Below are 16,056 nucleotides of genomic sequence, written 5' to 3' on the forward strand. Positions count from 1 at the left end.
AATTATTTATTATCCAATATATAATATGCCAGCTGGTCGGAAATTACGATGTTTTGCATAAATCAATTATCGGCACAATAAATTTGTATTATTAGACAAGCAGTATAATAGAGTTGACTGGGATAATTTGTGTGGGCCCCCTTTAGCCTGGCGCCTACCGAGTAAAATCATTATAATTATCATTAATTCCTATACTGCCTACGTTAAAAGAAATTCATTTCTTGTTCACTTTTTACCATTCAATTTCATTTGTAAGTGTGCTGGATAAAGTTTAAAACATTTTGGCTACAGATCTTACCTAAAGTTATGAAAAATATTATTTGCAACATTTTGAGTGTGTCCAAATACTTGTTCACAAATCTGGATTATCTCAAATTAAAGGAGTTAGTTTTCGTATTATTTTTTGACATCTCATCAAAGATGAAGAAGAATATGGAAGTCTGGGCATTTACGGGGCTGACGACTTTGTACTTAATAACTCGACACTGGCTATAACACTCAAGATGGGTGAAAACCCATTAAAAAGAAGAAGAAGAAGACTTTGTACTTTTTTTACTTCATCTTTGATGAGTTGTCAAAAAATAATATGAAACATATTATTCATGAAATTTTACAAATAAAATATTATCATGCTTCAGAAAAGCAGTTCTCAAACATTTTTTGCCATAGACCCTTTTGAAATACTTAATATTTTTCATCCGCCTCCGTAGTGTAGTGCATCTGGCTACCGAGCTGGAGGTCCTGGGTTCGATTCCCAGAGGGATCAAAATAAATATGGGTAGTTTTCACATTCCTATTTATTTGATATCGCCTTGGATTGGCACCTAAAGCACAGGGCTGATCACCTTGCTTTCGTGCAATCAACAAATATAAATAGATGGTTTTGAAAAGAAAAGTGTTATTGTTAGGTAAGGAGTTTAAAAAATTGTAAAAATATTTTTATATTGTAAAAAAGTCAAATTCCAATAAAATAAAAACATTTTTATAACGTTCGAGATCTCAGCCTTCCATTTAGGAGTCCATCTAAAAATTTTAGTAAAAGATCAATCCTGCTTAGGGGATTGCCAATCATTTCCTACTGAATAAACAGACGGTATGTTATTTCAAATGGGTGTACCTGCATTAAATTTCAATTATTGATAAATGCTAATTTGACCGGCATTATTTACGCACCGCGTTCTCTGGATGTAATTAATGAAGGTATACTGAGAGAGTTTTGAATACATTACCAACTTCTATTGTGACTCGATGAATATTCATGGGCCGTGGAAGTGATAGATAATAGTAATTCTGATATACCGAATGAACGACGAACGTCAAACGTTGAATAGACTAGATTAGTTGTTGTTAATGATGGAATGCACTTAATTTTATTGGTGCCTAAGAGGTCACGTGGTCAAGTTGAAGGTTTTTTTTTTATTTGTAGAAAAACGATGTTGGAAATTGACTTCACTGATCTATTTTAAAGGTGTCTCAATTTGATATGAAACATGCATCATTCTTCCCTGTTTTATTAAAGAAAATAGAAGTCTGAGCATTCCCTGAGCATAGTCTGACCTACCATTTGGCTGGCTAAGGCATCCATATTGCATTAATTCTTGAAACATGTATGCATGCAACAGTCTTAGATCCTTTCGCATACTGGCAACGATTTAGATACATTCGTGAAGTACGGCCGATTGTTATGACATCAGTTCAGTGACTGGTGGTGTACTAAGCTCATTCCTTTTGAATACTCGAAAGTCTTTTCACCAAGCGTCGTGTGCTTGATGTGTTTCTATGGTTTTGATCTTGTGGTTCTATGTGTGTTTTTATAAAGTGTGTTATTGATCATTTGTATATTGTTTAGCTGGGACATGCTTTCTTATAATTTCTGTAAGTGATTCTTAAATGCATATGCTCCACATAGGGAGCGAATATGGATTGATAAAAGTAAATATTTTAAATTTAGTTTTACTCGGTAAATACCGCTTTATCTTAAAAGTTCTCTGTGATACGTGTTTCGATACATTCCGCATCTTTTTCAAACACCGTATGTGAAGTCTAAATTTAAGAATTGTGTTCTTCACCCTTAAACGGGGACGTTTAAGGATGAAGAAGTCATAACAGATTTTAAGAAATAGTTATATTTATCAAGTACATAAAACATAGGTTAAAAATGGATTGATATTAACACTAAGTTACTGCTGAATCAATTAACGAGAAAAATAAATATAACAAATGAATATTTTAAATACTTTACGGCGAAACAAGTTGAAATTTATTTTCTTCATTAATAATGTAATAAAAATATAATTTTTATGGAACATAGTCGCTTCGTACGACGTAAATTCATATATTACGAAATGGGACGTGAGAAACTTTCTACTGGTAGAATTACGGAAGAAATTTGTGATGTATTCATGTTTGAAAATTAGCATTGCGGCTTTACGAACGTTTTAATTTGTAACCGAGACCTTAATGGCTGAGCAATCAACAATCGAGTCCCGGACGGAAAAATGTCGAAATGCGATTTACGACGCAATAAAAGAAGTCTGCAACGTAAACTATGGACCAATTAAACTGGATTTTAAAAACAGGATGCTGTTTCAAGTTTGGTTGTCACGATTAGGAATAAATTCTTGCGATTATTATATACCGACACTTCAGCTGAGGAGTTACGCGAAGATGGTATTCAGAGATATGTATAGTATATAGGGTAAAGCACCCTAATTTTAACACCCCACCATTTATTGACACGTTCACAGTTTTAATAAAATTATAACATTTTACCCCGAAAAATTAATACAATTAAGTACTTATTTAAGACAGCACTATGTTTTTAACATATAACAATATTACTGTCCCTTTTCATACTTTTCATATTACTAAAACTTTATATTATTTCCATATAAAATATTCATATGAAAAATAAATAAGCACTGAATCTTAAAAGCCAATGTTTTATTCATTACTTCTATCTACAGATTTCTATAAAAACGTAAAATACAAGTTATGTGCGTAGGTGTCAATATATGGTTAACACCGTGTCAATATTACGGAAAACAGTGTCAATAATTGGACATATGACAGTTTAACATTTTTTTGTAAACTTTATTGATATGGAAATATATTTTTTTTTTTAACTATCCATTTTGTAGAAATAAACAATATTTGCAATTCATTTTAGTAATGATATAGTTGAAAGTATGCATCTTTTATAATCTTATTCAGTAACAAAGTATGGTAACTCCTTACGGTGTCAATAAATGGGTGGTTTTCCCTACGTTTGGACCTATTACTAATGATTGTTGATTTATGCACTTGTCTCAAAACACTTTGCTCCCGTTGCCATAAAATATGTAACACCAAAAGACTTATACGTCGTTTCATAGCACATTAAACAGAATGTAAAATACTCCTGTATTTAGACGCCACAGTACTTCACGATTAAGTCGTAATATTCTATAACACTGAGCGCAAGACGGACATCTTTACTGGAGCTTCTATATCCGTTATTCTTCCGTTCCCGAAATTTTGATTGAGGCCTTCCAATTCCAACCCTTATCCGCACCCAATGGTGCATAGGGCACTGCATCGTATTGACGCAGTGTTATCTTGATCATTACCTACATGAAGGCAAGGTGATCACTCCTGCGCTTCAGGTACCAGTCCAGGGTAATATTAAATAAATATTAGTGCGTAAAATTACAAATATTTTTTATCACCACCCTGGGAATCAAACCCGGGATCTCCAGCATGGTAGCTAAACACGCTAACTATAACACCACGGAGGCGGACCTAGTATTCGTTAAATAGCAACTTAATTTTCTTTAAGCCCAGGTTATATTTGATAAATAAATAAAAATAAAATTTTCCTCGAAATAAGTATGTGGTTTTAAAAAAAGAGTTACTCTATGGTAAGGAGTTAATAAAATCTAAAAATATTTTTTTTAAACATATTCTAAAAAACAAAAAAAAGGCGTGACCTGGCGACCGGCTTTATGCGTTGCCGGAAGCTAACTGAGCTTTATTATTGCGCGTATGTCCTTAAGTCATAATATTTTAGATCTATAAGCGCAAGACAGACATCTCTTCTGGAATTTCTATTTCGTCATTCATCCGTACCCGAAATATTGACGGAAATTAAATTTCATTTTATTTTTTGACATCCCATCAAAGATGAAGAAGAATATGGAAGTCTGGGCATTTACGGGGCTGACGACCGTCATAGGCTGGTTTAAGTGATCACTTTACACGCGTGTAACATTCACCAATTCTACCCATTATTGACTACTACACTACTCAAATTCTTGGAAATTCTATAGTATGAACCAATTTCGAATCTTTTTTCTTGAATCACTAGAACTTCACTAGAGACATGTATTGGTGAGATGAAAAGAAGCTTTTTATTGAGCAGAAACTCTTCTATTAGTATGTGAGATCCGAATCCTGGATTATTATCACATACATGAGAAACGCCAGAAAATATCATTTTCATTTTTCATTATTTCAGCTTATAATTTGACCAGTTAATTTATTTACAACATTTTGAGTGTGTCCAAATACTTGTTTACAAATCTGGATTATCTCCAATTATAGAAGTCACTTACAATGACTCCTATAGTTAGAGATAGACCAGATTTGTGAACAAGTATTTGGACACACTCAAAATGCTGAAAGTAAATTAACAAATTAAATTTTGTTAAACAAACAGACGAATTTAAAAAATGTTTATATTTATTAAGATAACAAAAAATAATATACGTTATATTTAATTTGAATTACATGTAACAATTTTCGTCTCAGCCCGACTGGTCTGTACATTCTGTAATCGTTCATTGACTCCTGAACTTAATGATTCACCCGTCTCAATAATTATCGTCGTAATAATTATTGTTATTGTTTTAAATTCGCTACATAGATAATGGAATTAGTCCGCTAATGAACACTTGCATCTGAATCACGAGATCTTGCATTCTTTGTCTCGAATCTCAAATTGATATTGATAAAAGAGCAGAAGCGCAAACAAAACAGTCCAGAGACGAAATCACGATATGAATTACCATTAGAAATATAATACCTAAAAATGGATTATAAAAACTAAAAAATTTTTCGAGATCATAATTGTAAAAGCTTCATTTTCTTCTTTTTCTAGATCCCAAGGATCTGTTTGTGCCTCCGCTTGTAGCGATTGGGATGTTGACTCACAGCTGTCTTTCCACCTTTTTGAAGGTCTGCCTGGGGGTCTGCGTCCTTCAGGGATTCCTCGAAGGGCGATACTTGGAAGTCTGTCATCTGACATTCTATTTACATGATTATTCCAGTATCGCCTTCGTTGTCGTCCCCACCTCACTGTAAAAGCGATTCGTATTTTGTATAATAAAATTATAAAAAAAATTTTTTTTTGCTAATTTTGCCATTCAAATCTCATCTCATCATTGTTTATCTTAACCTAATAGAAGTCCATTATGCATTATTATAAGTAAATTATAAATGAGAACAATTTTGCGCTTACATTAATTTCTTCTCATAATTTTATTTCACAAAAATATAATTGATTTGTATGACGTGTATTAAACTAATAGGATATTATTGCTTTTTATTGAAAATAGGCTTTTAGTAACTCATTAACCATCACGCCGCTTCCTCGCAGGAGGAGCGCCATGTCACTCTGTCTTAACAAACATTATTCTTCCACATTCATTCATTTCCTCACACATACCCGCCGATTATTTCGGCTTCTGAACCGGCCGCTTTCCAGTATTTGACATACCTGATTGTGCCAAGTTTTTCTTGGTCTTCCTCTACTTCTTATTCCAACTACATTCGCCTCATTAATTTGTTTTACCGTCCTTTCCTCGCTCATCCGTTCCACATGTCCAAACCACCTCAACACACCTTTCTTAAAACGGATATAACTTTTATATAATTAAAATGTAACTTTGTTTTAAAATCACTACAAATTTTAATTTATAAGTTACATTTTAATTAGAAAATGTAAAATCAAAAAGTTAGTGCGTCAAATATAAATTATGTAACTTTTATATTTTAAGAAATACTCAAATATAAAGAAAAAAAGAACTACAACATGGTTTGAAGTGAAATATAACACTATTTTTACTAAAATAATTATCGACTGAAAGAGCGTTTTTTTTCGTAGTTACTAATTGAGGGTTAACTGCTTTTTCAATTATTTGTTATTGCAATGCCATGGCGTTATTTTATTTTATATTTAATTGAGATAACATGCTTGAAAACATAATATTATTTTAGAAGAAAAAAAACAGATTGTGTTTTTTATACAGTGGAACAGTTTTTATACAGTTTTATACGTGTCAAACTGTACGGAAGTCGACTAAATTGCGCACTCAATAAAAATTAATATCTTTATTATGTTTGTTTAATATTTTGCATAAATATATGTATATTGTAATCATTGTATATAGATCAACGTACGTGATAGCCTTATATGTATCGTACATAACAACGTTATCACCATACCAGCCAAAACTGAGTACCTTAATTTTACTGATGAAGCCGAAAATATTATCAAACAGTTATCTAATGATATATTGAAAAATTTTATAACCAATATATACATAATAATAATAATAAAACCCTTATCCGCACCCTAATGGTGCATAGGGCACTGCGTCATATAAACGCAGTGTTATCTTGATCGTTTACACATGAAGGAAAGGTGATCAGCCCTTCGCTTCAGGTACCAGTCCAGGGTAATGTTGAATAAATATTAGAGTGAAAAAATCACTTATATTTATTTGACCCCCCTTGGGAATCGAACCCGGGACCTCCAGAACGGTAGCCAAGCGTGCTGACCATTACACTACGGAGGCGGATTTGAATATATACATAGTTTACAATAATTTCCATAAGGGACGTGTTAAATTTTCCCATACCTTATATCGCTCATTTGGTGCAACAATGGCGTAATTAAACCTTTAGATTTAATACAGGAGATGCCATTCAGACGTTGGTTGTAGCAACAGAAATGGCACCATTTTACTCAATTCTACAATAAAATCAATTCTGTCGATGTTTTTTTCCGATGTACATAGTCTTTCCGCACATTTTGACATATTCAACTTATTTTTAAAAAAAAGTTTGATTACATCATTGTTGCACAAAATTAGCGATATATCAAACAAGGTTTTATTCAAGAAAGGTGTGTTGAGAAAGAACGATTATATTTATGTACGAGGCGAATGTATATTTGAAAATAGAAGCAGAGGAAGACCGAGGAAACTTGGCTTGATAAAGAATAAAATTATTGAAAGTGGACGAACTAGTTGATAGACGTCTCTCGCTTCGATCGGCTATAACAACTGCCATTGGTAAAGTGATCTTACCAGCACGAAACCAGCGCACTTAATTTTGTAAACGGGTCTTTGCTGTTGCTGAATTGACGGCATGGAATGCTCTTCGACTAGCAGTTAAAAACAGTGAGAGTGAGATGATCTTTAGAAAAAACAGCAACTCATTTGTCTGCTAAATCATTTCAACATTTTTTCCCGAATTGAATCACAGTGAAGCGTCCATGAGAAAATGAGTTTTACGAAAATGGCGCTATATTTTTTCCCAAATTATTATTTTTTACCCATTGATATAGTCCTATAAGACTTAATACGTTCTTTGAGATTATGAAATAAAATTTTGCTAGAGCCGCCACTGACCATATCATCTTAAATGGGGGCATTAACCTCCCAAGAATCTGTAGTAATTTCTTCAAAAAGTGAGTGCACAATAAATTATAGTAAATATCATTTCTAGGGACATGTCAAGTCGCGGATGACATCTGTCAACAATAATTTAAGTCCACGGCCAGATGTCGACAAGATGTCGACTGTCAAAACTGTCAACTGCCGTGGTTGACATCGGCAACAGCGAAAATCCCGCCCCCGTACATAAGAAAGAGATAAGAAATAAATATACATGTATTTTTTTTTTTAAATATATAAATATGCATTTTAAATGCACCTTACCAAATCATGCAGGGGAAACTATAGACGTCTCATTAGGAATCAAAAGATATCTTGACCAATATATGGTATACTTAGAGCAAGGATGGGATAAATCGACTTTAAATATTGATAAGTATTTACAACATTTTGAGTGTGTCCAAATACTTGTTCACAAAATCTGGATTATTACACTCAAAATGTTGTAAATAAATTATCTGGTCAAATTATAAGCTTAATAATAAAAATGAAAATGGTATTTTCTGGCGTTTCTCATGTGTGTGATTATAATCCAGGATTCGTATCTCACATACTAATATAAGAGTTTCTGCTTAATAAAAGAGCTTCTTTACATCTCACCAATAGATGTCTCTAGTGAAGTTCTAGTGATTCAAGAACAAGGTTTCTAAATTGGTTCATATATATATAGAACATCCAAGAATTTGAGTAGTGTAGTTGTCAATAATGGGTAGAATTGGTGAATGTTACACGTGTGTAAAGTGATCACTTAAACCAGCCGGTGACGGTCGTCAGCCCCGTAAATGCCCAGACTTCCATATTCTTCTTCATCTTTGATGAGATGTCAAAAAATAATATTGATAAGTATTGTTACTTTAAGTTTTATCCATTTCAGAGATGAAGTTCAGCATCTTAAACGGCATTTAGCGATATTTCTGCATTCACAAAGAGTATTTAGATATCGATATTAGGTAACATATTTTTATTTTAAATTTAAAAGAGTGATTCAATTTAAATTAATATATTTTTTTTTCTTTACACATATGATGGTTAATTAGTTGGTCAGTCAAAGAACTCTTCAATGCTGCAGAAAGAAAACATGATTTGAAGTCATGGCCTAGTTAACGTGTCCCTTAGAGACAAAATATACGCATCCTTGAGAGCTAAGGTGCGACACACATCAAGTAGAGGAAAGGCGATTGAGATGGTATGGGCACATACATAGGACAAAGACAACCTGATCATATTGTAAACCAGGCAATCGCCACGGATCTTCCCCAAAGACATCTAGAAGATTTAAAAATTTATGGATATTACAGAAAGATAACATAATTCGATGGCATGGCCTAGGTGACGTTGTCCATGATAAAAAGGACCTACAACCTAAAGATGAGTCTGATAAAGATGATTAGTTGGTATGGAGCCAGGAAGAAGAGGTTAGTTAGTTACTCAGTTAGTAAATTACATATTTTAAGGGTTATGTATCCATTTCATGTAAATTACAGTTAGGTAGATGAGTGAATAATCGAACCCAGAACCCCAGATCCGGAGACCGCCTCGCTACAACAGATCCAAAATCTCGCTTGACAATGAATAAATCATATTTGAATAATTGTCGGAGTACTTAATACGAAGATATATATAAGATTGCAGTTATTATAAATTACATGCAATCATAATAATTTTGTAGCTATTACCATACACGGTGAACCAGTTTCACTATTAATTGACCGAATGTACCTGTGTAAGTGATACAACATGTGTAATAATATATTATTCTTAAAATCATATTTATCTACTGTCGGGAGCAAAAGATCGTGTACATTATACATGTTCTAATAACAAGTAACAAGAAATCTGTACTCGTTTTTAAGCTTTTTAAACATATTTTCTTGTCTTGGTTCCAATATTTATTTGTCCGCCTCTATTATGTTATGGTTACAGCGTTTGGCTTCCATGCTATAAATCTCGGGTTCCATTTCTAGGGGGTTCAAAATACAAATACGTTTTTTCAATGCATTATTTATTTCATATAAACCTGGACTGGTACCTAAAGCTTAACACTGGTGATTTTCCCTTAAAATAGTTAACGATCAACTTGACATTGCATCAATTTGATTTAGTGCCCTATACACCATTGGTTGCAGAGAAGGTTAAGAAGGTTTCAATATACCGGCGTTTCTTACAAAAAACAGTGCTTGAATATATCCGTCTAAATTTATCAACTCGTATGTTTACGTTTTCGTCCACCTTCGTAGTATAATGGTTAGTGCGTTTAGCTACCATGTTGGAGGTTATGAGCTCGATTTCCAAATGGGTCGAAATAAAAATGATATCTTTCATTCTTACAAGTATTTTATATTACCTTCGACGATATGTATAATATGCTACTGTAAAAAATTATAGATATTAATAAAAACAATATAATGATAAACATGTACACTTGTATTATATAATTACCACTTAATGAGTTTTATTTCATTACACACGACTAGCAAAAAAAAATAAGGTTTATGTAGAGGTTGGTAGGGTAATAAATATTATCATTAATTGATTCGGCAGTCACTTTGTGGTAAAATCTATCCATTTTTAATTAATGTTTTACTTAGTAAATACCACTATTTCTTAAAATCTACTTATGGCTTCCAGAAAATTCAAAACAAGAATCAGGGAACATGAATTATGTTTGAGAAATAATAATTTTTCGGAATTCGCTAACCATTTAATTGATAATGATCACAAATTTAACCACAATAACGTAGAAATCCTAAAAATAATCAATACGAAAAGCCATAAACTGCAACATTTTGAAACAATAGAAATTCATAAGAATATAAATAACAATAAACCCATAATTAACAATATGACAATGACTAAAGCCTCCCTCCTTTTGTCTATGTTCCCTCTGATTAGAAATAAAAATAAAAAATAAAAATTAAATTAATAAATAAAAATAAGAAACAGCTACTACCCCCTCTTCAACCTTCAACGTCCCAAGGACCCAACTCTAAAATTTAGAATTAGCTTCACATACGGTATTTGAAAATGATGCGGAATGCATCGAAACACGTGTCACAGTAGATTTTAAGAAATGGTGGTATTTACTAAGTAATAATTTTAAAAAAAAATATATATATATTAGTTGCTCGTTAGTTTTACTTTTCACCTGTAGATGAAAACATCTGTGGTTTTCGAAACTAGTCGTTTGTAATGAAATAAAACTCATTAAGTGATATTATAAAAGTGTTTTTTTTTAAATAATCAACATGTCATTCCACAAACTTAACACCGAATCAATAAATATAATATAATACATTACTTTTGTTAAATGAGTTTTTTCCTTGTACCTACTTATTCCTTTTTGCCTTTTTCGAAAATCGGATATACGACAAAAATATATTTAAGGACTGACGAATAATGTTAATTCTATTAAGCGAGCTTCCACAAATGGCCAGTAAATATACTGTATACCCCCTACTTACTTCCAATTTCCAACTTGATCACTAAATGCAGTAAATATTGTCCAATCAAATGTCATACATGACAAACTTGCAGCTACTATCATGGATTGTTCATTATATAATTCTCGGAATCCGCGACGTACCAGATTTCTCGAGCAATACGTAATATTGTGAATTGCCGAGTTTTTAGGCCAGACATTTTACAGCAGAATAAACAAGAGTGATCCTCTGTTTACTGTGGAGCTATTATCCTCTTTAGCTCTCCGTTTTATAATAATTAGACATCAAACGAGCGCCGTTTCGCAACGGAGTAATTACAGCTTACGAGCGTATAGCCACGGCTCGGTAGGGTAAACAGACGGACTGTGTTGAGTTCTGTGTTCTATGGCCTGTAATATGTGTTAACATACATACATACGTTAGCAGATTTGAGACGAGAGGCATACTTAAAGTTTTGCTTTGTTTTCACGATTTTCCCGACTGTTGATTAACACAGGTCCCTGTGAAATTTGTCAAAGAAATGCTATCCATATTTATTAATCCTTTCGTACATTTTTTTTCAAATCTCTAGTGTGAAATACATGTATGTAATTAATTTACAACATTTTGAGTGTGTCCAAATACTTGTTCACAAAATCTGGATTATCTCCAATTACAGGAGTTATTTTCATATTATTTTTTGACATCTCATCAAAGATGAAGAAGAATATGAAAGTCTGGACATTTACGGGGCTGACGACCGTCATAGGCTGGTTTAAGTGATCACTTTACACACGTGTAATATTGACCAATTTTACCCATTATTGACAACCACACTACTCAAATTCTTTTCATCTCGCCAATAGATGTTTCTTGTGAAGTTCTAGTGATTCAAGATATTTCTTTAAAAATTCAATTTTTTTTTTAAATTGGTTCATATATATAGAACTTCCAAGAATTTGAGTAGCGTGGTTGTCAATAATGGGTAGAATTGGTGAATGTTACACGGGTGTGAAGTGATCAGCTTCAGCCCCGTAAATGCCCAGACATCCATATTCTTCTTCATCTTTGATGAGATGTCAAAAAATAATAGATAATTAATAATGTAAAGACATTTAGTAAAATATTTTTTTATGTTACTTATTTTTTAGGGATTTCAGATGGGCTTATGGTTTGTGGTTTGTGGTATTGACTTATTTGTATTTGAGGATGTAATATATGGAATTTCAAAAATGTATGATAAGAATTACATGTATAGGTAAAATAATATGTTTTTCTTTATGACAATATTCCATAGAGTGTAATAAATAGAAGTAATGTGACAATTTACTGATTAATTATGTCACAAAAAAAATGTTTATTATAAATTATAAAAAAATGATTTTATATGCGTGAAGGAAATCTTCCAAATACTCTGAGCACAATGATTCTTCATTACATCGTTTGCAAACGTAACGAGTTTTCCCTCTACAGCCTCTATGGTAGTATTTTGACCAAGCAAGTCTTTAAGTAATTTATAACAAAGAAAATTTTAAAATAAGTTCATTTTGGTTAATCTGGTGGCACTTTTAACAAAGCTTTTTTTAGACCTCATAAAAGGGTTTAATATAGCGCTGGTTAACTATCCATTTCTAACGCTAGAATCATGGATGTCTTTTTCGAATATGAAAATGTTGACGATTTAGATACCTATTTGGAATAAAGAATTCAATATTAGTATATAACCACTCATCGATATTTTTATGTCCACCGGTTTCGAGACGTACCCGTCTCTTCGTCAGGACAATCACTACCACAGCATAAAGAATTTTGTTGATTTGATTGCATTCTGGCCCTTTGGCATTTAACCAGCGATATATGGTTAAACAATAGAACACTATATGGAACGGTTTACCTGTATACGAGTACATATTATATATGTAAAAAAATTACCCTTTTTTTCAGCTTTTAGTTTTTTTAGAATGTCGTGTGGTTACCCTACAAACTGGCTAAATACTATCATACTTGTCTCACCGGTTAATTTATCTCTGATCTTTATTTGCGTAAAATAATAAGTAAGATCGGCGAAGTGCTGATAGCGTGTCTGTTCATATATGGTTATTTGGATACATGATGGCCAATAATTAGGTACCTTGATTAGTATTTAATCAAATCTGAAAGTTGATTTTGATAAAAATAGAAATTTTAATTGGTATCCAATAAAGAATTTCAATAAAACACAAAACATAATATTTAAATAATTGGTGAAAATTAACGATTTTTAGTTTTTAAAAAGTATTTAGTATTTAATGAAATCTGAGAGTTGATTTTGATAAAAATAGAAATTTTAATTTGTATCCAATAAAGAATTTCAATAAAACTCAAAACATAATAGTTAAATAATGGGTGAAAATCAACGATTTTTAGTTTTAAAAAATATTGTATGATATATTTTTTGCCTAATTTTAAAAGATATTTCTGAATTCATTTTTGATAGAAATAATAATAATAATTCAATCACTACCATCCTACTGTTATTAAAAATTAACCATTTTTTAATTAATTTTTAGTATATGGTTTATTGTCTAATTTTAGAAGATATTTCTGAATTGATTTTTTGACACATATAATAAAAATAAGAGGATCACTGCTATCCTATTATTATTAAGAATCAACGATTTTTTAGTTTAAAAAGCTATTGTATGATATGTTTTACTGTCTAATTTTTAAAGACATTTCTGAATTGATTTATAACAGAAATATTTTTAAAATCTTTATTTATTTTTTGATAGAAAGAAAAAGAAAAATATAATCACTGCCATCTAAACACATTTGACATATTATAAGTAATCCCTCGATGAATTATATATGGATACAGTTATAAAAAATTATATTATACAGTAGGCATTTGAATAACTCGGTTTAATTTTATACAGTTATTGACCCCCTATGACGTTTTAATAATTAACTAAACTCGTGATTTTGGCCACCGTGTAATACCTACTGGCGTATGCATACTTCGCTTAAAGTTTTAAGTATCTAATGGACAATCTACTTCAGAGTTCGCCTCTCTAATTATTTCGAAGGTGATTTTTTTGTGCACATTCTTGCGTCATTGATTTCTTATAAGTCTCGTATTATTTATGTACATTAATGATAATATAAATATCTCTGGACATGACAGCGCGAAGCGTGCTCAGAACACTTCAACCGGTTTACAAAATATATGCATAAATGTGTTTATTTTAAACAAATGAAAAGTTGGTTTATATTATATTTATTGTTGAGGAAAAGTGGCTCTTGAAGACTTCTATATAATATTTTACTTATTGATTCGGCAGTCACTCTGTGGTGAAATCCATCTACGGTATATTTATAGATTTAACGTTTAATTCGTAGCACTCCATTTTAATTTATGCATCATACGTTTTTTTAAGGAATAATTCGCAAAGCCTCTACTTTTATAGGCTTGTCTGCGGTTAGGATAGTAAGGATCCTTCTTCCTTCTTCCTTCTTCCTTCTTCCTTCAAACCCTTATCCGCACCCCAATGGTGCATAGGGCACTGCATATAAACGCAGTGTTATCTTGATCGTTAACACATGAAGGAAAGGTGATCAGCCCTCCGCTTCAGGTAGCAGTCCAGGGTGATATTTAATAAATATTAGAAAGAAAAAATCACTTATATTTATTTGACCCCCCCCCCTGGGAATCGAACCCGGGACCTCCAGAATGATAGTCGAGCGTGCTGACCATTACACTATGGAGGCGGACAAAACAGTAAGGATGGGGAAGGTAAATGTGAAAAACACATCACAAACACCCAGACCAATTAAAAATACTGATTTTTTTAGTCTACTTTACTAAGTTGTATTTTGTTGTTAAAAAAACATATAAAAATACATTTTGTGAGAGTTTTTTGGCCCAGTTATGGCATTTTCAAACGAAAGTTACAAAATTGAAAACATAACAATTGTCACAAAATTTATTTTTACGGTAAAATACAATTTAGTAGACTCAAAAAATCAGTGCTTGATTTAACATTTAATACATCTATCTACAGTGTTTCAAAATGATGCGGAATGCTTCGAAACACGAGTCACAATACATTTTAAGAAATAGTGGTATTTACCAATTTATTACGGCTTTATTTCTTCAGAAGTAATTTTTTTATTGGGGTCTTCATTTCATCTGATACCTGATACCGAATAATGTTGCAAAATTATGCATCGTGTGTGGGGTTCCTTAGGATAAGAATCCAGTTTTTTTTTTGCCTTTTTGCATATCGGCTCAGTTTGTTCGCTGATGTAGTTATCTCGTAATCACTTGGAGTTTATCTTTGACAGTTATCTGATAGCTATCTCTTTATAATTAAACGAGTAATGTTAAACTTATTTGATATTGTTCATACAAAAGATAATATCTCCGCATTCATTACAGCTCTTTTTAGCAGGTCGTAATTAAAAATGTCCGTAAAATCACAACACGCGAAGGATATATTAACTATAGATACCTGCGTTTTTTTTTGTATATTATTTATGCATAAGCAGGTTGTTAGCTCGCCTTCGCTCTTTATTTGGATAATTGTGGTTATATTTTTTGCAACATGTTTTTTTTTTTAGAAAACATGCTACTATGTAGCATGTTTTTGTTGTTTTTAATATGAGTTTTACTTGATGCTTTTTTGTCGTTGTTATCTAGGAGTGGAATATGTTTGACTAAGGGGGAAAGGAAGTGGAGGATTTAAAGTTTATGTAGTAAAAAGAAGAATAGTAGCAATGGGTAAGAAATTTGGGTTTGCATTCTTATCAGCTTGTGTAACTTGGGCAGTAAGTACGTGTCCTTAGTGGTACAATTCGCTTTTCCCATATTTAACTTAACGCTACACCAATAATAACAAAAAGCCGTTATAACTTTGTTTAAATGAGAAAACAAAGTATAT

The 16,056-nt window shown here is 32.0% G+C and overlaps 1 protein-coding gene across 1 annotated transcript in view; it reads left to right on the forward strand.

The window, feature by feature from the left end:
- LOC148303480 (uncharacterized) overlaps positions 1 to 6,113 on the forward strand; it is a 46,683-nt gene extending 40,570 nt beyond the window's left edge. Inside the window, exon 2 of the mRNA XM_088269887.1 lies at positions 5,138 to 6,113. Coding sequence (XP_088126013.1) covers positions 5,138 to 5,340 — 203 coding nt within the window. The 3' untranslated portion in view covers positions 5,341 to 6,113. The remainder of the gene's footprint in view (positions 1 to 5,137) is intronic.
- Positions 6,114 to 16,056: the final 9,943 nt, after the last annotated feature.

The sequence above is a fragment of the Brachycentrus maculatus genome, unplaced genomic scaffold (assembly GCF_059751285.1).
Source record: "Brachycentrus maculatus isolate JH-2025_06_01 unplaced genomic scaffold, ASM5975128v1 h1tg000367l, whole genome shotgun sequence".
Classification (NCBI taxonomy): Eukaryota; Metazoa; Arthropoda; class Insecta; order Trichoptera; family Brachycentridae; genus Brachycentrus; species Brachycentrus maculatus.